The sequence below is a fragment of the Simochromis diagramma genome, unplaced genomic scaffold, assembly GCF_900408965.1.
Source record: "Simochromis diagramma unplaced genomic scaffold, fSimDia1.1 OVJJ01000377.1, whole genome shotgun sequence".
Taxonomy (NCBI): Eukaryota; Metazoa; Chordata; class Actinopteri; order Cichliformes; family Cichlidae; genus Simochromis; species Simochromis diagramma.
In genome coordinates, this window is record NW_024387037.1 from 371,887 (window position 1) to 395,627 (window position 23,741).

The 23,741-nt window shown below is 44.7% G+C and overlaps 1 protein-coding gene across 2 annotated transcripts in view; it reads left to right on the plus strand.

Moving 5' to 3' along the window:
• abcc5 (ATP-binding cassette, sub-family C (CFTR/MRP), member 5) overlaps positions 1-16,209 on the plus strand; it is a 28,745-nt gene extending 12,536 nt beyond the window's left edge. For both annotated transcript variants that reach the window (XM_040043398.1, XM_040043399.1), the window contains exons 24-30: positions 13,301-13,390; positions 13,595-13,784; positions 13,912-14,071; positions 14,151-14,229; positions 14,330-14,443; positions 14,519-14,683; positions 15,280-16,209. In XM_040043398.1, coding sequence (XP_039899332.1) covers positions 13,301-13,390; positions 13,595-13,784; positions 13,912-14,071; positions 14,151-14,229; positions 14,330-14,443; positions 14,519-14,683; positions 15,280-15,381 — 900 coding nt within the window. In that variant the 3' untranslated portion in view covers positions 15,382-16,209. The remainder of the gene's footprint in view (positions 1-13,300; positions 13,391-13,594; positions 13,785-13,911; positions 14,072-14,150; positions 14,230-14,329; positions 14,444-14,518; positions 14,684-15,279) is intronic.
• Positions 16,210-23,741: the final 7,532 nt, after the last annotated feature.

Sequence of the window (23,741 nt, forward strand, 5' to 3'; positions counted from 1 at the left end):
CTGCTAAGTACTCTTTAAAACACCAGAATAGGGAGGATGGTGCAGGTTTAAGTTTATTAGATTGATCAGTTTTGCTGAACTATGAGATATTTTGGGTGCAGTGCGTTTTTTACATACAGGAGTAACAGAATAGCTTTAGTGTTGTTGTTTATTTAAACTTGAGTATGAAGTCATACAAAATGCAGCAAGATATTAAAAAACAGTTTTATTGATTAAAAACACTATATCGGATTCATATCGGTATCGGCAGATATCCAAATTTATGATATCGGTATCGGACATAAAAAAGTGGTATCGTGCCATCTCTAGTTTGTTGTCTGGGTCAACTTTGCTAGTGAGAGACAGAGAGAGGCGTTGAAAGGCTGCTCCAGCGGAGCTTATTGTTTCAGAGGAAAACACGAACACAGTGTACAGACGAGTCTTAATAGCTTATGTTAATATCAATAGTCTAAGGAGAGACCAAACAGCCACTTCACAAGCGCATGGCACAACACAGAAGAGCCACCTCCACAGGACAAGACTCAGCAGTCCATCTGCATCTAAAGGTCAAAGGTCACTCTTTCGAGGATGCCAATGTTCACATTTTGGACAGAGAGGACAGATGGTTTGAAAGAGGAGTGAAAGAAGCATCTATGTCCACTGTGAGCGACCATCTTTGAACAGAGGCGGTGGTTTACGACACCAACTGTCTGCCATCTATAATCCAGTTTTGAGATCCCTCCCCAGACGCCTTAACGCCCACTCACATCCTGGGCCATCTGACCTCAGGAAATCACATGACAGGGTGGGGCCAGGTTTCACAATGAGCTCACCCGAAACCCTGGCTGATTGTGACCCACACCCAGTTTCACACCTTGGCTCAGGTGATTAGAGGATCATCAGGGGGTCCTTTGTCCCTCTGTGGGGGGAAACTCCCACTAGGTTTATATCTGGGACTCTCCACTAGTTGACCTTAGAACTGAAGAAGCTTCTTGGATGAGAGGTGAAACGTCTTCAAGCAACTTAAAGAAGTCCAGACGCTTTTCTTTGCAAGCTAGAAAAACCTCCGTGATCGGTGGTGGTCAGTTTTCTTCAGTTGTCAACCAAGGAGATGGTGCTGAAGGCAGCGTGGAAGAAAAAAGTTGTACATCAGGATAAGCAGCTTTTCTTTGATTGTGACTACGCTACCGACGTTATTCAAAAGAGGAAGGAATACGCTGGAATTAAGAAAGCCTTAAAAGAGAGAGGAATTCGCTTCCAGACGCCTCTGACTAAAATCAGGATGCAGTGGGAGAGTGGCGTCAGGACATACGACAGCGGCCGGGCGGCGGCGGAGGAGCTAAGGAGGAGAGGAATACAGGTGGAGGTGCCGCAGCGGGGAAAGCGTGATGCTGGAGGATCGACTGCAAAAAGCATTAGCATGGCAGCGATCTAACACCGAGAACTTATATGTGAGGATACAAACGTTTCAATCCGGTGGAAATGATTGAACAGTAGAATTCAGAAACTAAAGGTTCATTACTTTATTGTTTTCAAAGGCAAGCTAGACCGGAAAGTGGTAGTTTTCTTTCTTTTTTTATTTAGGAACCTAGGTTGGATCTCACAGGGCCCCTAATCTGAAAGGGATATACCCCCGAAACAAAGGGCCGCTGTGGGTAAGAAATACGTATTTTCAGTTTCTCTTAAGTTTCTTGTTATCTTGTTCCAAGTTCTTAGAGTTAGTGTGGGAGGCTATGATAGTGATAAGCCAAAAATAAAACAAAACTTAACAGTGAAAAGATGAGGAATATAACGCTGGTGTCAATGAATGTCAATGGGATGAATAACCCTATTAAAAGAAGTAAAGTGATGCTTAAAATGAGAAAGCTTAATGTCAATGTAATATATCTACAGGAAACACATCTGTCGCAGGAAGAGCATGATAAATCAAAGAAATTTGGGTTCAGAAATTCTTACTATGGTAGCAATACTTATTAAAAATCCAGTTAATTTTGAATGTTCTAAAGAAATTCGGGACAGTGAAGGAGATACATTATTGTAAGAGGTAAACTAGAAGGGGAGGCGGTGACACGAATCAATCTCCATATTCCCCCTGAGAGCAACCAACAAAACGTGAAGACTCTACTTACTACAGTCATGTCAGAATCTGAAGGGACTGTGTGCAGGAGACTTTAATGTGCTATTCGACCATAGGATTGATCAACAAGCACAAATAGCAAAAACAGAGAGAATGGTTAATACCTGTATGAAGGAGCAGGGAATGGTAGATGTATGGAGGGAACACCACCCGCTGGATCAGGAGTATACACACTACTCAAAGACTCACAACACTTACTCAAGAATTGACTTAATGAACAGATGGGATCTACACAGAGTAACTGAATGCACAATTGGAGTGGCGGATATTTCTGATCATTGTGCCATTCATTTAAAGCTAAATCTAAATAGTAGGCGTAGAAACACCTGTTGGAGGTTAAACCTGAGCTGTCTGAATAAAAAAGAAACGAAAGACCAAATCAAGAAAAACATAAAGCAAAACATAGAGGAAAATTCCACAGAAGAAATTAGCCCAACTGTGTTTTGGGATGCATTCAAAGCTGTGCTCAGAGGGAAGCTTATTGCCATAACCTCAAAACAACACCAAACGAGGAAGGCCCTGTACCTAAGCCGGGTGGAGGAATTGAAAAACACGGAAATATTCTAACGAACAACTCAGAAGCTCCAAGACAGAATCAGAACGCTAAAAAAGGAACCTGACAACATATTGACTGAAGAAGTGGGAAAAAAACAAGATTATTATGAGAACGGCCCAAAGGCAGCTAGACTGTTAGCACAGCGTCAGCAACAAGCTGCTAATACAATTCACAAGATTAGGGACCCATCTACAAATAACTCAACTCCAAATCACTGGTGGAGGCAGCTACAGGTGTAGCCACAGCTGCCCTGGGTCAGACTGACAGAAGCTGCCATATCGCACCATCGGCCCCTCTGACCTGGGTAAAGTGTCTTGCCCAAGGACACAACGACCAGGACAGACAGAGCTGGGGATTGAACCAGCAACCTTCTGGTTACAAGATGAGCTTCCCAACCCGCTGAACCACAGTGCATCAAATCTATTTACCAATTGGCTACGGCTTTCCAAGTCAGCCAGTTTCATCTGAATACTGCGTTGTTGCTGGAGCGACTGGGTTAGTGCGTCTTTTGCGGCCATATTCCCCCTTTCCATCTCTTCCAGTCTTTTTTCAGCTTGTTCGAGTCTGGTCTCATGGCTAGCTAGCTCATTCGCCGTTTCTGCCTGGTTTATATTAATGTCTTTCTTGAAGCCGTCAGATTCGTCCTTCATTTCTTGTTTGATGTCTTTCTTATTCGTGGCAAACTCAGTTTTAAACTCTGCTTTAAGTGAGTAATGATGTCCTGGAAGCCTGCGTGGGGGTGGCTAGCTACATCTCCGTCCATCTGCTCGCCTTGCACGCTGTTCTCAGAATCAGAATCCTTTATTGATCCCTGGGGGAAATTATTGTTCGTTACAGTGCTGCATTATAAACAAACAGTAGAAAGACAGACAATACACAACTAAGAATAGCACCATATATAATATATACAGGCATATATATACATAAAGTCACTTATTAATAAATAGCTGAAAAAGAACGTGCAAAAAGGGTGTAGCGGTTGCAGTAAACAGTGTGTTAAGTGGATGCGTTGTAGAGGGAGCCACAGGCAGGAATGATTTCCTGTGTCGTTCAGTGGTGCATTATGGGTAATCTCTCACTGAACGTGCTCCTGTGACTGACCAGCACGTCATGGAGTGGGTGGGAGGTGTTATCCAACATTGTCTCTATCTTGGACAGCATCCGCCTCTCCGACACCACCTTGAGGGAGTCCAGCTCCATCCCCACAACATTGCTGGCCTTACGGATCAGTTTATCGAGTCTGTTGGCATCTGCGACCCTCAGCCTGCTCCCCCAGCATGCAACAGCATAGAGGATCGCACTGGCCACAACAGACTCATAGAAAATCCTCAGCATTTTCTGCCAGATGTTGAAGGACCTCAGTCGCCTCAAAAAATAGAGACGACTCTGGCCCTTCCTGTAAAGTGCTGTGTGTTTTTAGCCCAGTCCAGTTTATTGTCAATGTGAACTCCAAGGTATTTATAGTCCTCCACAATGTCAACACTGACCCCCTGGATCTTCCTTCAGACTCAGGACTATCTCATGTGATCAGCGTCCCATATAAGTGAATTTCTCCAAAGCCCATTATAATCACGGAGAAACACACTTTGCGACAGTTTCCAGTAAGAATATTTGATAGAACTTTAAATTTCAGTCTTCCAGGCCTGGATAAAAGATTCTTAAATCATGAGCTCACAAAATATCACCACCGTTGGATCACACGTCTCATATTCCTTATCTCAGACCATAAAATCATAATAAAATAACAAATACTAGAGCCAGTTCCAGACATGTCTAAGCACAAAACCGTCTTTCTCATAGAGGAAGAAAACAATCCAAACCTCACTGATAAACTCAACCTACTGCTAAGAAAAATCAACAGAAAACTCACAGGAGTTCCCCATAGAACAATATTGTGTGCGAGTTAGAACCTCAGATGCTGTAACATGCAGAGTTGCATTGACTGCTCCTGGATTTAATTCGTTTCTTATACTTTCTTGGTCTGAACTCAGACTTGAGTGTCACTCTGTGACAGTCTTTCCACCTGCTGTCACTTGATCTATCAAGGGGAAATGCACCTTTATTTAGTTTCTCCAGGGATCAAATCTCAATCATAGAAAATGCAGTGCTCCGAATTATACATTACACAGTTAGTTTATCATTTTCACTCTGATCCACTGCTCCTCATATCTCTCATCTGGCTGTGTGAAGCACAGTGAACAACTCAGTCCAGGCCTTGAGCAGCCATAAACATCCCGAGGCATGCAGTCAGGTGCAAGAAACTCCACGCTCACCACACAGACATCGTTTCATGAGCAGAGAATGATAGACCTCGTTTGTTAAATGTACATATGTGTCCTCTGGATAACATAAATGCGTTCTGTGCAATCAGAGGCTTCTTATAACAGAGTCTGTATGTGGGTCTGTGTGTGTGTGTGTGCAGCATTCTGCATATCAGCATCAGCATTCGTTAGCAAAGCATGTGTGTATCACTCTTCAGTGCACGAGCATGTGTGTGTGTGTATCACTCTTCAGTGCACGAGCGTGTGTGTGTATTTTGTGTGTGGATCACTTCTCAGTGAATCAGCACTTCGGTTTAGGTGTGTGTGTCATTTCTCACTCAATCAACAAGTGCACATGTGTTTGTCTGTGTATCACTTCATGCTGAGTCAGAGTGTGTGTAGTAGGGCTGCCACAAACGATTATTTTGATAGTCGACTAGTCACCGATTATTTTTGCGATTAGTCGACTAATCAGATCATCATCCATTGGACGTACAACGTACAGCTTATCGCACCAGCTCTTATATAACTATCATTAGCTTACAGCTTTAAGTGTTTAAGGTATGTGCTAACTAAAAATAAAGACAAGATGATAGTTTATTAAATTTTAATGAAATCTGCAGATTGTTTCGGTGAATAAACTCCTTATTTATTATTTATTAACCTTTATTTAACCAGGAAGATCCCATTGAGATTAAAAACCTCTTTTTCAAGGGAGACCTGGCCAAGATAGGCAGCAGCAGATGTCTCACAGTTACAGAAATTACTCAAACACAGGCAGCAACAACACACATGCAACAATAAGTGAAAGAATACAAATAAAATAAAAAATAAAATTCAATAAAATTCAAATAAAAATAAAAAAGTCAGTTAAAATGACAATCAATCTAATTGAAACAGTTACATGTTATGGACTTGGCCTCAAGGATTCGTAGTTTATAACAGGACACCGGAGTAAACTCTCGAGCATCTCACACTTCTGATGATCAGCTGTCTGCTTGATGTTTATTCAGCTGTATAAAAACTTTAATCTCAGCCAAACCGATTTACTCAGTAACAAATAAAACACTAAAGAAAGCCAAACAATAACATTTTTAAGTTATCTAAGTGACTCATATATCATGTTTAACCTGAGTAGCGAAAGACGGCGGTGGGTTTGAAAACGATTTGCCGGGAGTCCGGTGTTCTCACGGCGCTAGTGACCTAGCCCCCGGCTCGCTATCGAGCTAGTGGGTAACAGACGTCTCCGAAAACGTCGGAGCGCTTTTGAAAATATGCGGTGTCTTGATAAACTGAGCAGATATTTGAGGTTTGCACAGCTACATTCTCGCCTGAACATATGTTAAACGTTTATTTTGTGACCCAGAAAGAATAATAAGAGTAATATTAACACTAACTAGCTGCCGCCATTGTTGGAAACTGAGCAGGGCTGCGCTATGAATTCTGGGACACAGCTGCTTCTTCTTCGGGGTTTAACGGCAGCTGGCATCCTTGTACATGCAGTGCTGCCATCTTCTGTTTCAGTCCGTTATTACACTCTTAAATCCTGCTACTTATTCCTGCATCTTTTGTGATCTTACAAAGCTTCAAACGACGCGTCGACTATTAAATCAGTCGTCGACGGTTTTGATGGCCGACGTAATCGTGACTAGTCGACTAATCGTGGCAGCCCTAGTGTGTAGATGTGTGTGTTCATCACTTTCCTGTTCTGGTGTCTGGGGTAAACCACGGCCTGAAGCGTGCCCTGGGGTCCTGCCCTCCTCTTCAGTCTGTTTGCGTCCATTGCTGCTGCTGCTGCTCACAGTTCTGTCCATCCTGGTTCTGACCCCATTGGGGCGGTCCTTTCTCCAGTGTCCATGCTCACTGCAGGTGAAACCTGCATCTTCTTCTGTGTTTAGTCCGTTCTGAGGTGCCATTTGAGCTCAGTTACTCCTTCTGTCTCCTTCTCTGCTGCCCGATCATCCGTGTTGGTCCATCACTGTCCTGCACAGTGTTAATGCAGAGTTACCAAGGTCAGCATTCTGTTGCTCGGCCTCACTTTTCATCCGTGCTTAATGGGCGTCTCATCACAGCTCTGTCAGCTGAAGCTGTCGGGGAATTTCCCCGTGTAGTGATAGCGCCCTCCATCTCCGCTGCATGAGATCCTTTCCTGTAGCACTGTTGACATTTTCAGATTGTTGTTGTGGGTCCTACTGCTGCAGCGTTTGGTCAGGGTCACGTCAAAGATGGTAGAGGGGAGAGCAGGAGTCCAGGTCAGCCTCGGCTTACAGGGCCGGCAAAGCAGCCTGTAATCAAGCATAAAGAGAAACAACAAACAAAACAAAACAAAAAACAGAGAGGAGTGGACCAACAGGGAAATGATGTTGTGTTTGCTGTGTTACAGAGAAACACTGTCCTGTGTCAGCGTTTCTCCCCCTTGTTTGTGTTTTTTAAATAATATAATGAACTCATAGCTCACCAGGATGACAGGACAACAGAGATGCATATTTAAAATATTACCACAAAATAGAATTTTCTTCATACAGTAATTACTTGTGTTTCTCAAGCAGCAGAAAACATCTCACAATTTGACTCTTAACCACTAAATTTATTGTTTCATCACTGGTTGGTCATACCAGTCTTTTTTAGTTTGTCAGTAGTGGATAAAATCAGCATTTTAACAACAAGTGTGTGTTAAGTTTCTTTGCTTTAATATTGCTGAGAAGTACTGACGTGTTTATGAGTGTAAGCTGACTTTCGCTGCATGTGTGTGTGTTTGCAGACAGGTTTGTATGTGTGTTTAGTGGCGCTGCAGATCCAGCAAAGCCTCTCTCTGCCTTAGCTCCCATTTTTCTCCAAAAGGTGTTTCCTTAAAAGGAGCCTTCCTCTCACGTTTCTCTGCCTGTGTGTGTGTTTGTTTCACCTTTTGTTGCGATGCTCCGGACACTTTCTCAACCTCCACAAGTCAGTTGGCCCCAAATCTCGACCCAATTTCGATGTACTCTTAAACCCTTCATTTCTCCTTTAGTTCTCTGCTGTCCGTTCCACAGCTGCTGATTCTTGCTGGGTTATGTTAATCTATCATTTTGTTCCGGCCGCTGTGCTCGTGGTGGACGGTTGATCCAGGTCCGTAGTTACCTGTATTAACACACTAAGAGATTTATTTAATATCAATTTCATCACTGGTTATTTGACACTCTCCCTGATTCTTTAAACACATTTCCCCTTGTTGCTAATTTAAATAATCCTGTGCCTTCTTTTCCCAATTCCTCCCGTTCTGCTTTAGTTTTTATGCATAATTCATAATAATTTACCGCTTTTTGTTTTTGCTCTTGACTCTCCGTTTTAGACACTTTTCCCCTGCAGTCACACAGACTGCTTCTCCTAGCTCCTCCTTGGTTCCACCTCACACTCAGCTCCTCCCCTCTGAGTTGGGCCGTTTGCTCTTCCTCTTTCTATCTGCTTCACGGCGCTCGTGAGGGAGACACTTCTCCCTCACACTCAACACACCATACAGAGCGCGTGTCTTGCTCTGCAAAATCCAAACACACGGTTTTAGAGGCAAATTTCAACTTTAAGCCTAATTTACTAACCCCAAAATTAACCCAGACAGTCTCTAGGCGCTACAGCGGCCAATGAACCCAGCTTGGAATCTAGAGTTGGATGTCTCGAAGCCAGTCTGGAGACCAAGACTGGCCTCAAGACCACTTTTACGTGGCTTACTGAGCTTAAGCCCGGGTCATTTTTTTCAGAAGCCCGGGTCTTTTGGAGTGTAATTTGTTCCATAGTTAGATGCCTGGCTGACAACTGTATAAAACAAAAGCTACACACAATATTAGAAGCACATAGCGCACTGTCATAAATTCCCCCTAATTTTGGTATCGTCCGAGCTCAGGCACTAGGTGACTGAGCACAGCACTGACGCCTGTGAGAGGGGGGGGAGCTGCTGCCTGTGAGTTTGCTGCAGACAGAGGAGTTTGACCAGGTACCAAAGAAAATCATTCGTACTGTACAAATAATGTAAATATGACGGTGCATCACAAAGGATTGATATCAAACTGATCACTTGACCCATATTACGTTACTTGCTCTTCCAGTGAATCAACAAATGCTGAAATGAAAACCCGAACAACAACAATGCTGTTTCTTTAGAGAGTCTTAGCTTACATGTGTGTTTACAGTGGCTTGCAAAAGTATTCGGCCCCTTGAACTTTCCCACATTTTGTCACATTACAGCCACAAACATGGATCAGTTTTATTGGACTTCCAGGTGAAAGACCAACACAAAGTGGTGCACACGTGAGAAGTGGAACCAAAATCATACATGACTCCAAACATTCTTTACAAATAAATAACTGCAAAGTGGGGTGTGCGTAATTATTCAGCCCCCTGAGTCAATACTTTGTAGAACCAGCTTTTGCTGCAGTTCCAGCTGCCAGTCTTTTAGGGTCTGTCTCTACCAGCTTTGCACATCTACAGACTGAAATCTTTGCCCATTCTTCTTTGCAAAACAGCTCCAGCTCAGTCAGATTAGATGGACAGCGTTTGTGAACAGCAGTTTTCAGATCTTGCCACAGATTCTGGATTGGATTTAGATCTGGACTTTGACTGGGCCATTCTAACACATGGATATGTTTTGTTTTAAACCTTTTCCATTGGTGCCCTGGCTTTATGTTTAGGGTCGTGGTCCTGCTGGAAGCTGAACCTCCGCCCCAGTCTCAAGTCTTTTGCAGACTCCAAGAGGTTTTCTTCCAAGACTGCCCTGTATTTGGCTCCATCCATCTTCCCATCAACTCTGACCAGCTTCCCTGTCCCTGCTGAAGAGAAGCCCCCCCAGAGCATGATGCTGCCACCACCATATTTGACAGTGGGGATGGTGTGTTCAGAGTGATGTGCAGTGTTAGTTTTCCTCCTCACACATAGCGTTTTGCATTTTGGCCAAAAAGCTCCATTTTGGTCTCATCTGACCAGAGCAGCTTCTTCCACATGTTTGCTGTGTCCCCACATGGCTTGTGGCAAACTGCAAACGGGACTTCTTATGGTTTTCTGTTAACAATGGCTTTCTTCTTGCCACTCTTCCATAAAGGCCAACTTTGTACATGGCCCTCTTCCTATTGAAAAAAAACAAAAGTTGTATCCAAGATGGCCGACTTCTAAATGGCCACCATGGGCACCAAATGGCCCACTCTGTATTATGCTTTGTATGTTGTTCAGTATATTTCTACGCAAAACAAGAGGAACTTCAACACACAGCAGTATATTCACAGCTGAAACCAGATATTTACACTTTAGGGTGAAAACATAAGAACATTTTTTACTGTACAACATCAATTTAGAGTAAACTTGTTTTGTTTTAGATAAATAAATGTTGAAATATCTTTTGAATTAGTTAAATGTCAGAATAAAGAGAGACAGAGCTTCTATTTTATTAAAAAACAATCTAGAACATGTAAAAACAGAGAATTGTGTCAGGTGACCCCGAAGAGCTTCAATCTGAACTTTTCCACTCAGAAACAAAACACGCCTCTTTCATCACTGCGTTGTAGTGAACACCAGTGGCGGAACAAGGGGTGGCTTACTGGGCTTAAGCCCGGGTTGTTTTGTCAGAAGCCCGGGGTCTTTTGGAGTGTAATTTCTTCATAGTTAGATGCCTGGCTGACAACTGTATAAAACAAAAAACTACACACAATATTCGAAGCACATAGTGCACACTGTGGGAATTTACGACTGTGCGTAAATCCCCCCTAATATTGGTATGATCCGAACTCAGACACTAAGCGGGGCGGGGCAGCTGCTGCCTGCGAGTGCGCTGTTGGAGAAACGCAGGCAGAGGAGAGCTGAAGTTTGACCAGGTACCAAAGCAAATCATTCGTACTGTACAGATAATGTAAATATGACGGTGCATCACGAAATATTGATGTCAAACTGATCACTTGACCCATATTACGTTACTTGCTCTTCAAGTAAATCAACAAATGGCGAAATGAAAAGCTGAACAACAACAATGCTGTTTCTTTAGAGAGTCTCAGCTTACGTGTGTTTATTTCATATTTTCAGTTGTTTCCCTCCACGGCTAAACAAACTCTCTAAACCGGTTTCAGTAATGCACTGATGTACAAGCATGGACACAAGGGGCTTCTTTCACAGAAAAAACTCTGGTAGATGTTATTTTATATATTATGCTTTGGATGTTGTTCAGTATATTTCTATGCAAAACAAGAGGAACTTCAATACACAGCAGGATATTCACAGTTTAAACCAGATATTTACACTTTATGGAAAACACAACATTGTTTTACTGTACAACATCAATTTAGAGTAAACTTGTTTTGTTTTGGATAAATAAATGTTGAAATATCTTTTGAATTAGTTAAATGTCAGAATAAAGAGAGACAGAGCTTCTATTTTTATCACTTTCATCAATGTAGGAGTACATGTACACTAAGTTTATTGTTAATTAATAAGGAAACTCCAGACGACTCCATTCTGAGCTGAAGAAGCTTCTGATTGGTTCGTAGAGTCCATGTGAGTAAATTGGTGGCACAGCTGTGGATGCATATAAGGCAAAACACAGAGCCTGTTTCTGTGACATGGGAACATCAGGAGATGTTAACCAAAACACCAGGAACAGCACTGTGGAGCTCCATAAGTGTGGCTCAGTTTGAATACAATTTGGTCTCTGTTCGCTTCGCTGGTTGAGTCCCCAGACTGCGCCCAATCCATCCTCCTTAGCCTCGTATTGGAATCACGGACGAGCCCCCAGTAGTTAATATCAACACTTCACCGAGTTCTTTTTGATTCCTCAGAGGCATCTGATGGAAGACAAAACACTGCTCAGTAGACCATTTAACTTTATTTCTCTTCACATTACTTCTAGAAGGGAGATGCGTCCTGCATGACACGTTGCCGCGGATCTCAAAATGGTGGTGCGCCCCTGACAGTCTGATTACAGAAGCTCTCTCATTCTAGTCTAAACAACAGTGTCTCAGTAACTTTCCACTAGAGATGGTCCCCTCTTATCTACATTTTCCCAGGCAAGCGTGAGCGAGAGTCTGCAGCTCTCTACTTCCCAAGAGCACATGGTCTCATGCCTTTATTTTTCAGGGCTGTGTCCACTTAATACTGCACTATATAACTTTATAACACTTATTAATAAAAAGCATAGCGTTATTGAGACTGCAAATTATTTAATCCCAACACTTACTTACAGCTGGGCTACACCGCCCATGAGGCTACATTCTTTAGGGTGATGCCTGTAACACTCTGCCTGTTGCGTTCATATCAGAGCCTCTTAATGAGTGTTTTGTTTGGGTTTCCACCGACGTGCAATTACCAAAAATAGAAAGGGGACAGCCCAACATATGAAACAGGAAAAGACCGCTGTATAATCCATTTATTTCAACAAAGTAACTGTATTCTAAATACCACCTTTTTAAACGGTAAGTGCGACGGAATACAGTTACTCATATTTTGTATTTTAAATACGTAACGGCGGTACATGTATTCCCTTTACTCCCCAACGCTGACGGTACGTGGCTGTGTCCGTCAGCTCTGTACCAAAGAATGCTGCCACCTCCGTGCCCGACTGTGGGGAAGGTCTGATCATCTGACAGCAACACTTTCTCCCAAGGTTCTCTGAGTCATTAGGATGTTGTCTGTGTGTTAGCGATGGTGTTCTTGGTGGCTGTGGACCCAGATGCCTTCAGCACATTAACAAGCTCCGCCTGTGTGGTTTTGGGCTGATCCAGAGTCCTGTCGCCGTGGGTTCCGAATTCGGGTCATCAGTGGGTCGTGTAGCCTTCACCGAGTTCCTGCGAGTGCTAATCGGGCAGCTGGATGTGTGCTGATAACACACAGTCTTTTGTGCTGCTGTAGCTCTGTTGTGCAGCTAACATTGGTAACTGCTGCGAGGCTCCATGACCGCCACTGCTGTAAACACTCCCTCCAGTGCAGTGAACCGAGCCATTCTTCTATTCCACGGCTCTCAGCTGATCCACCTTCCTCAGGATCATCCTCATCCTATGAGGCGAGACCTCCATGGAGCGCTCTCTCTCTCTCTACAGTTATAATGACCTGCGACAGCGTGCAGAGTGAGCCACTCTGCTCCCGCTGGCTGCTTCATTGGCTGATTTAAAGCTACAGACAGCTAACAGCAGCCCGTGTGTGACATTGACATGGATACTTGGTCGATTGTAGGACCTTTAAGGTAAACGGGTATTTTTGACCTCGCTGCTCATGGACAGTCAATCCAACGCAGGTTTCTTCCTCCCCACTGTCACCAGGTGCTCCTCGCTGAGGATTGCAGTGTGATGCTCTGTGAGATGTTGCTGTTGTGAAACTGTGCTGTATTTGAAATGAAGTAACACTGAGTGGAGGATCATGTGTCAGTTAACAGGTCTGTTCCAGTTCACTGTGCGCCTGGCCTCTGAGACCGAAGCTCGCTTCACCTCCGTCGAACGAATCCATCACTACATCCAGGTACTGTTGCCCCTCGCTGGGTCGTTCTACACTCGGTCCAGTTCTGCTCAGTTTTGGTTCCTGTCAGATTAAAACTCCTCCAAATTAAAAGCACTCGTAGTTTTTTAACAGGATCTGAAACGAAGCTGCTGCACCGGCGGTACCTCTAACCTGCATCTCCTGGCTTTGTCGGATTCTGGTTCTGATGTGCCGTCTGTGTCTCAGTCCCTGTCCCAGGAGGCGCCAGCCAGGGTCAAAGGTCGAGCCCCTCCGCCCGACTGGCCGCAGGAAGGGGAGCTGGTGATGAAGGACGTGGAGATGAGGTACCAGGAGAACCTCCCTCTGGTCCTCAACAAGATCTCCTGCACCATCCGACCCAAGGAGAAGGTCGGCATCGTGGGCAGAACCGGATCAGGTCGGACCCGAAAGAGAGAGAGTGTGTGTGTGTTTGTGAGTGTGTGTGTGTGTGTTTGTGAGTGTGTGTGTAGTTCCTCTCCCTGCCTGTAGAAGGCGGTGTGCTGATGCTTGCCGTGTTTCTTCAGGTAAGTCGTCTCTGGGCGTGGCCTTGTTCCGGCTGGTGGAGTGCTGTGGCGGCTCCATTCTGATCGACGGCGTGGACATCAGTGACATCGGGTTGGCCGACCTTCGCAGCAAACTGTCCATCATCCCTCAGGACCCGGTGCTGTTCAGCGGCACCGTCAGGTACGAGCACCTGAGAGCACCTGAGGCGCTTCAGGCCCGTGAGGAGGTGTCACACTCAGACTGTGTGTGTGTGTTTCAGGTCCAACCTGGACCCATTTAACCAGTACAGCGAGGAGAAGATCTGGGACGCCCTGGAGAGGAGTCACATGAAGGAGTGTGTGAGTGTCACGCTGCTTACTGTGTACCACACGCCGTTCTTCTTCTTCAGCAACAAGTGTTTGTAACACTGACATTATATGACCGTCATGTGCCCCTCAGGTGTCCCAGCTGCCCCTGAGGCTGGAGTCGGAGGTGGTGGAGAACGGAGAAAACTTCTCGGTGGGGGAACGTCAGCTGCTGTGCATGGCCCGAGCGCTGCTGAGACGGTGCAAGGTGAGAACCTGAGAGGTCAGAGTGGCTCCGCCCCTGGCCTGTCCTCTGTCTCTGATCGGTTCATTCTTCTCTCAGGTACTGATCCTGGATGAGGCGACCGCGGCCATGGATGCCGAGATGGACGCTCTGATCCAGGAGACCATCAGGAGCTCGTTCCACCACTGCACCACGCTGACCATTGCTCACCGCCTCCACACTGTCCTGGCCTCCGACCGCATCATGGTGCTCAACCAGGGGCAGGTACGGCCAATAGGAGCTCAGACATGCACCACCGCGGCCAATAGGAGCTTAGCTGGTTGTGTGTGAGTAGATCAGTGTAAACACGTTGAAGCTTCAGTCACATGTTAGTTTGAAGGTTTTTGTTTCTTTAAATGATGAAAATAAAAACTGTGACATTAAAGTCGCACAGATGGTGAGAGGCGGAGCTCAGAGTGGTTTGGAATGGAACTATTTCCCTGAAATATGGAACACTAGAATAAATTAGACACCTGTGTCATTAGTAATCAAAGTAACAAGAGGTATAAAACCCCAAAATCGAAACTTTGTTTCCTGTAAAAGAGAAAAAACAGACATAACACACACCTCTGTAAACAGACGGGTATGGCCCCCTGGTGTCCGTTTTAGAGAGTGCAGGTTTCAGGTGTTCATTTTCAGCCCCGGGAGCTGCGTCCAAGACAACGCCTCGCACTGAGCAGTGACACACGCGTGACCATAAGTGTGTGGACGAGCTCGTGTCGCGTATGCTGACACAGAAGATCTGGTATCTGTGTTTGAAGTGTTGTCGAGCTCCGCTAACACTCTCACCTGCTCTGCCTCCCTGTCTCTAATTGGTCCAGGTGGTGGAGTTCGACGAGCCGTCCAAGCTGCTGGCCAATGAGAACTCACGGCTGTGTTCGATGCTGGCAGCCGTGGAGAACAAGATCTCGGTGCGAGGATGAGGACGAAGAAGCTGCTGTACTGTAACTGACCTCAGGGTGGCGCTCGCAGGAGTCGCTCTGACTTACTGTTGCTTTTTTGCGACGTTCTTCTCTCGAATCATGTGACCGTCGTTTTTATGACCTGATGCGAAGCAGGTCTGTGCTCACTGAAGTGCTTCAAACATCTGTCACGTTGTCTGGTGGGCGGGGCTAAAGGACGCTGTACTTTAATCTTCTTTGTCGTTTTTATCGATGTTGTTTCGCCTCGACTGCGGTTTCCTTTGATCCAGAAGCTGATCAGCTATTTATGAATTTATTCAGAATGTAAAGAGGACTGTTTTTATTCTAACCTGACACACGTGAGCTTCTCTACATTTTTATAGTCTCTTTTTTGCACGTTTGTGTAGATTTGATTGTTAGTTCGTAAGTGAAGCCTGTGCTGCCCTCTAGAGGAGAAGCACAGTAAGTACATATTAGTCCGGTTGGACTGTTAATGATTCTGTAACTTGTTTGATATCAGTGAAAAATGCCGCTTTTAATCTCATAGCGCAGCCGCTTTGTGTTTGTGTAGCGGCTGCGCTCAGGCTTCGTGTCGGTGGCTCCGTGATTAGACATCATGACATTTACTGCAGACCACCCAGGAAGCGCCCACGCACATGAAAACAGCGATTTATTAATCCTGATGTTTCTGTTTCCTCCGTTTATGGAGTTTCTTTTTCTCTTAAACGTCTTTGTTTAATGTGAAAGCGAGAAACCGATGCTGACTGCAGTGTGCGGGGCTCGAGCTCGGGCTGTGCACACGTCAGCGTGTCTCTGTAGCTGTTCCTATAAATAAACTACTGACTTTAACTCCACCTGTCCTCCTTACTTCCTGTCGTGTGGTCACTGCTCGATGTTCACGTTTGAAGTTTGTAACGAGTTAAAGCTACTCTGGAAACTTACCTCACAGGTTTTTCTACTCTTGGATCTGGATATTGTCACAAAGAGGCTCCACCCACCTGCAGTACGACAGACCTTCTGTTTATGAGCAGCAGCCAATCAGAGGAACACTGTCTTGAAGGGGGCGGAGCTGAATCAGCTTCTTTTAAACCACAGATGAAATGAAGGCCTGTACTGGTCACTTTATTAGGTATGACACTGGAGCTCCTTTTTCTTTCAGAGCTGGTTTAATTCTCTGTGGCTCACAGTCTGACCATGTTTAAAGACACGTTACCTGCCCGTCGTGGTCACACAGTGCAGGATCTATTACAGGTCTAAAACTAAGGCCAGACACAAGATTGTCAAAATAAAACAGGAAGTTACTGACTAAACATGGAGAAAGGACCGTAACACAGAAGCATACAGACTACAAAAATAAGACGAGACTCACAAAATATAGCAGACACATAAATAATGGGAATCAACAACATACTGAGAAATCAAGAATACACTGAAACCTCACATCAAACACTCAAAGCTCTGAGAGGATCGGGGCCGTCATCGATTTTCACCCGAACATCATCTTTCATGAACACATAGCACAGTCGGACTCGCCCTGCCTCATGGTTCAGTCGGCGCGAGACTGAACCATAAAGACGTGGTTAACGATAAATAGCAGAGCAGTCTGCCTCGAGCTGGGTTCGTGAGCTTAGCTGACACTTTCAGTTCAGGAAAAAGTGCCACAGTCAGAGAGATGAAGGAAGAAGAGCGTACATCACAGAAGAGGAAGAGGAGTTGATTGGCTCGGCAGAGAGCTCGAGAGGATAGAGGTGGATGGATCGATCCAAATATGGATGGTATCGATACCAACGCTAGTATTGGTATCGGTACTTTGGTTGTATCCATCAAGTTCAGTATGCAGCCCACTGAACTGTGTTTATTATTCCTTTGGAAAAAATAAACGTCAAACATGAAAAACGTTCCCAACTTTGTGTGCGTTACAGACAGGAAAAATCCAAAAACCTGGTTTGAAAACACATGAACAGCTGAAAGGTGTGTTTCATTGTGTTAGCTAATTATTGTGGAAAGTAACAATTGCAGGGATATAGTGGTGAGAACTGATCTCAAAAGTCACAGCACACGACTCTCCTCCAGTCAGCTGCTGAGTAACTTTGGATCCACACCAATATATTTGTAGTGCGACACAGAAATACTGTGGATGTTGAGATGTCCATGTTAAATGACAGAAAGGTATACGTGTTCAAATAGCATCAGCTAACAGCAATGTTCCCTCTAAGCTCTGCGTGTCCGCCATTGCGCACTGCTGGCTCGGTCTGTGCGCACAGAAAAAAAATCTAACCTAAATTGAAATCAAAATTAAAACTTTAACAATTCTGTTCTGCAGGGTTAGTCAGTAAGTGACTGGCTGCTCCCGTATGGGATCAGAACGATGCCACCTTATCCCAAAGTCCAGCCAATGATGCGATTCACATTTGTATATATGTCTGTGAAGGTTCTCAGTCATCCAGGTCATTGTAGTCTAAGGAGCTTGGAAAGAAAAGCGTCTGGACTTCTTTAAGTTGCTTGAAGATGTTTCACCTCTCATCCGAGAAGCTTCTTCAGTTCTAAGGTCAGGGGGTGGCGGAGAGTCCCAGATTTAAGCTCTGTGGGAGTAACAAAGGGACAAAGGGACCCCCTGATGATCCTCTAACTAATCACATGAGCCAAGGTGTGAAAACTACCTACGAAGCCTTAAAGCGAGACCCCACAAGCAGGTACAAAAAGAAAGTTATAGTTTGCCTTCAAGACCTTGAGAAGGACAAAATCATTGACCACCGTACATATCACCGGCTTTACCCAGGGGATACCATACCCTGCATTTACGGACTTCCTAAGATCCACAAAGAAGGGGTCCCACTCAGACCCATAGTCAGTAGCATAAACTCAGCCACTTACAACATTTCAAAACACCTTGCTACCATCCTTGCTCCTCTCGTGGGGAACACCCCACACCACATCAAGAACTCCACCGACTTCACTGACAAGGTCCAGAAACTTACCCTGGACCCAGATGAAACGATGGTGTCCTTTGATGTAGTCTCTCTCTTCACTTGCATACCCACCACGGAGGCCGTGGAGACGGTCAGAAAACGACTACAAGAAGACAGCTCCTTGGAGGACAGGACCAACTTCACACCCGATCAGATCTGCACACTGTTAGACCTCTGCCTCACCACAACATACTTCAAATACAACGAAGGCTTCTACAGACAAAAACATGGCTGTGCCATGGGCTCCGCCGTGTCACCTATTGTAGCCAACCTTTACATGGAGGAAGTGGAAAGGAAGGCTCTTGGCTCTTTCAAAGGAAGAGTACCCAGCCACTGGTACAGATATGTAGACGACACCTGGGTCAAAATCAAGACACAAGAAGTGGAATCCTTCACTGCGCACATTAACGCTGTGGATAAAAACATCAAGTTCACCAGGGAAGACACAAAGGACGACTGTTTGCCTTTCCTGGACTGCGCTGTGCACATTGAAGAGAACAGCAACCTCAACATCGAAGTTTACCGGAAGCCCACACACACGGACCAGTACCTCCTGTTCGACTCCCATCACCCTCTGGAACACAAACTTGGAGTAATCAGGACCCTACACCACCGGGCAGAACATGTTCCCTCTAAGCCTGAAGGGAAAAAGAAGGAACACACACATGTAAAGGAAGCACATGCGGCTATCCTAAATGGGCGTTTATAAAGTCAGCAAAGAGGCACAGAAAAGAAGACCAGACACCAGCGAGGGAGGAAAAGAAGGACAGACGCAACAACATTGTCATCCCCTATGTAGCCGGTGTATCAGAGAAACTCAGGAGAGTTTTCTCCAAGCATGACATCCCAGTGTACTTCAGACCCAGCAACACGCTCAGACAGAAACTGGTTCACCCGAAAGACAAAACTCCAAAACACAAACTTAACAATGTGGTGTTTGCTGTACAGTGCAGCGAGGAATGCCCAGACCTCTACATTGAAGAGACCAAACAGCCACTTCACAAGCGCATGGCACAACACAGAAGAGCCACCTCCACAGGACAAGACTCAGCAGTCCATCTGCATCTAAAGGTCAAAAGTCACTCTTTCGAGGATGCCAATGTTCACATTTTGGACAGAGAGGACAGATGGTTTGAAAGAGGAGTGAAAGAAGCATCTATGTCCACTGTGAGCGACCATCTTTGAACAGAGGCGGTGGTTTACGACACCAATGAGCTCACCCGAAACCCTGGCTGATTGGGACCCACACCCAGTTTCACACCTTGGCTCATGTGATTAGGTAGAGGATCATCAGGGGGTCTTTTGTCCCTCTGTGGGGGGAAACTCCCACTGGGTTTAAATCTGGGACTCTCCACTATTTGACCTTAGAACTGAAGAAGCTTCTCGGATGAGAGGTGAAACGTCTTCAAGTAACTTAAAGAAGTCCAGACGCTTTTCTTTCCAACCTCCTTAGACATTCGTATATACGCAGCTAATCAACATGGTTGACAGGTTCTGACAGCGTCCTTATATGCCGACACCGGTGTTTTAGCGAGCAAAGCGGCGTGGCTGATGTGGAGTGAAGCCACGTTAATGACAAAGTGTACAACCATTGGAGATGTGAGCAGGACAGACGGAACAATTGACAGAAAAAGTGTGGACTTTATACCAGTTTTTAAATTGTGTTGATCGGCCACGTTGGGCGATCGTGGCCTTGTACTTTGCCTTGTAATCGGAAGGTTGCCGGTTCGAACCCCGGCTCCGACAGTCTCGGTCGTTGTGTCCTTGGGCAAGACACTTCACCTGTTGCCTACTGGTGGTGGTCAGAGGGCCCGGTGGCGCCAGTGTCCGGCAGCCTCGCCTCTGTCAGTGCGCCCCAGGGTGGCTGTGGCTACAATGTAGCTGCCATCACCAGTGTGTGAATGTGTGGATGACTGGATGTGTAAAGCGCTTTGGGGTCCTTAGGGACTAGTAAAGCGCTATAGAAATACAGGCCATTTACATAAAACCAGAGTTATGATAAAAATATCTGCAATGTTTGGTTTTCTTCCTGAATACTGTCGTTGTTTATATTTACTGCGGGAAGGAACGGTAAAAACGGCGTTTTATAAGGAAAATGCTGGAAAGCCTGTGAGCAAAAACAAAAACAAACCTCCCCCCACCTTTCCTATTGGTGGAAAAATGTACCATGTCGACCAATCAAAAAAATGATATGGCAACATGGCATTTAGTTGTTTAGGGAGGGGGAAGTTTTAAGAGTGACGGCGTGTTTTGAGATGTGAGAGATTTGCGACGTTCAGCGCAAATCTTGTGTAGTTAGTGTGTAGTTAGTGTGTAGTGTAGTTTTGTTGTGTGTGTCAGAACAATGAGGCGACTGCTGAGTGTTACAGGTGTTACAGCAGTGACACATCTGCTGCTGTCAGGCCTGCAGGTATCAGGCTGCTGTTCTCCTTCATCTCATAGTGGACAGGAATTATTTTTGGAGCGGCACAAATAATCTGTGTGGCATCAGATTTGATGCAGAACAGCTGATTGTTCTGTAAATAGTTTGAAATGTTTGTTTAAAAAAATGCCTTGGCTGCATTTTTAGGTAAACAGCTGCAAAAAACTTTGTTGTTTGCATAACTCAGTTACTTTTTTGAAGAAGTAACTATATAATTAATTGGCCAACATTGGTCATTATTTACTGTATTTTGCAGACAGAGTTACAGACTCTCTCCCAGACCACAGACTCACAATACAAGTCAGAGCTTTATAGAAAAAATAAAAAAAAGAAAGTTGTGTTTTCAAAATTGGAGTTGAAGTTATTTTTACTTGCAATAGTGTTAACATCCTACACAGGTCATGAACAAGATGTTTTTTTATGGTTTCTTTTTATGTTTGCTTAGCCTGTATTCTCATCTACGTTTAGTAATGGAGAGTGCTTATAACCCCGTTTTGATGTTAAACCTTTTTCATTCAACCAGAACAAACATGTCCGTCATACAAAACCGGAGCCAACATGGTAATAAACGTGCCATTTAACTGCAATAGCATAGACTGTATGAAGAGAACAAAAAGTGATTCATATATCAAAATGACTTTGTTCAGAAGTTTCTGTCTGTTTTGATGTCCCTGAGGTGTCTGATCCTTCAGCCTGGTCTGTGTCCCGCAAAAGCTCCAGAGACCGTCCACAGGAAGCACAAAAAGGAGTGAAGAGGCTGAAGCTAACGCCACAAAACGGGCAAAACGTTTTCCAGCTATTTTTACTGCAGCGAGCACCTTCAGGGTAATAACGAAGCGCAATGAGGAGTTACTTTCTCGACATCCCGCGTTTAGCTGCTGCTTATTCTTCTGCCGCTAATTTAAAGGCACTTTACTGCCACCTGCTGGGCTGGAGTGTGGACCATGACGGTTTTAAGGTCTGGATATTTTCTTAAGAAAATCCCCATGACATTTAAAAATCTGAACATCATTATCTCACCCATACTCTTTTGTAAAATCTCTTCAAACATTAACTGAACATTACTTCTCTGAAAAGCCCTCGTTTAGCTGACTACAAATCACTTTTCTGTACTACAAATATGGAGTAAGCCTAATCGTTGAGTCACTTCCAGTATTTCAGACAATCCCTTTCTGTCAAGAGCCACTTGTTAAGTTATTGCAGACTTGTTAAAATGTTTTCGGAAATGTTATTTTGTTGTTGATGTTTTAAATGTGATTTGCACTTCCCAGCCACCATAGTATTTTTCCCTGGTTTTACTACCACACTGGGGCACATGTTCACCCTCACATGGAAGAAGTAATCTGATTGGCATGGTGGTATGTAGCATGTAGTTTGAAGCAGGGATTTCGTAGTGCCCCATGTGTAGCGCTGGAACCCAGTCAGGATGTGTTTCATCCATTTCATAGGCTGGTTTGCTGCAATAATGAAAAACAATTAGCAACTCTATAAATAGAACATTTATCTACAAAATCACTCATTAGGATGTTTGTTCTAATTTGCTATGACCTCAGAGCGCATTGAAAATAAAAGTAATAGGCTATAAAGAGTAATATGAACTTATTTGGATCTTACCTGAATGAAAATGTCTATAGCACCAATAGATATCTGGGGATGGTAGCGAACTGGATATCAGCTCGTCTCACAGCTGCTATCCAGGCTAGACGTCTTCTTTTGGTAACACCCGATACATGAGCTCCCTCGTGATGCTTCCAGGTGGGGAAAGAGTAAAAAGAGAGCCCGTTTTCCAGCTTATTCCCTTCCCGATCGTCCGATCTAACAACTGACAACACAGCAAGGACGAACCATTACTGATGCTTGCACTCCTTTAGCCCTTTGTTTGGCCTGCTAAAATGGCGCCTCGGTGGTCACGCCCTCTCCCGTGACATCACGCTCCAAAGCCCTGGGAGACAGTTGGTGTGGTAAGCCCCGCCCTCTATTCAAAGATGGTCGTTCACAGTGGACATAGGCTGTGTCCCAATCCAGCGACCGCACGCTTCGTAGTACGGGCGAGTATTGGTCAAACTGGGCAGGAAGTAAACAAACACATAACATCCTTATAGAATATGATGTAACACTATAGATCAACTTAGCTCAGAATATATAAAGCATATAAACAGTTACAGCAATATGATGCAACAAACACAGCAGTGCTACTGATCCAAAATACTCAAAGCTTCATAGAACTGAAACAAACATTTATTTTTAGCTCCATTCTGCTGCTGATACAGACTTTAGGTTTCTGAACATTAAACTTGTTGCTGCCTTTCATAGTGTGTAGCTTGAAGGCCCTGAGTACTTCCTCCCACACTGAAAACACTGGGATGATCACATTATTTGAACATTACCTAATAAGACTGATTCAGCACAGACAGTTATGTTAAACTTTCCTAGCAGTCCTTCACAAACAGGGAACAGTCTGTCTATTCTCTCCATCTGTCAGCTGCTGCTGGCTCTTCCTCCTCCTCTTCCTCACACACTGCTGAGTTTGTCCTGGTGGATCATCAGGGGTGCAAAGCCTCACAGATGATGTGCAGCAGTGGGTCCCTCAGTCTGTCCTCACTCTGGATACTTGCAGTCGTCACACATGGAAATCAAATGTGTGATAAGCTGCAGGATTCAAACACAAGTGTAACTTATAAACACATGTTCATACTTTTATTCCACAATCAGAGAGAAAGAAACAGAGAGAGAGTGCAGGACAGACAGACAGGTGACAGTCTCAGGTGTACACACTGCTACACAACAGCACCAGAGAAGCAGGATTTAGTGTTTGTGTTATTACGAGTGTAAACAAGAAGAGTTCCAGATGGTGCAGTGGACACATGTGTGACTGCTGTGATTAAAGCATCTTTCTTTCAGCTTAACGAGTGAACCGTCAGCTCGTTCAAACACACGTTAAAGTCCGTTTGGCTCGACACCACCGAACAGAGGCAGCAATATAACACAGC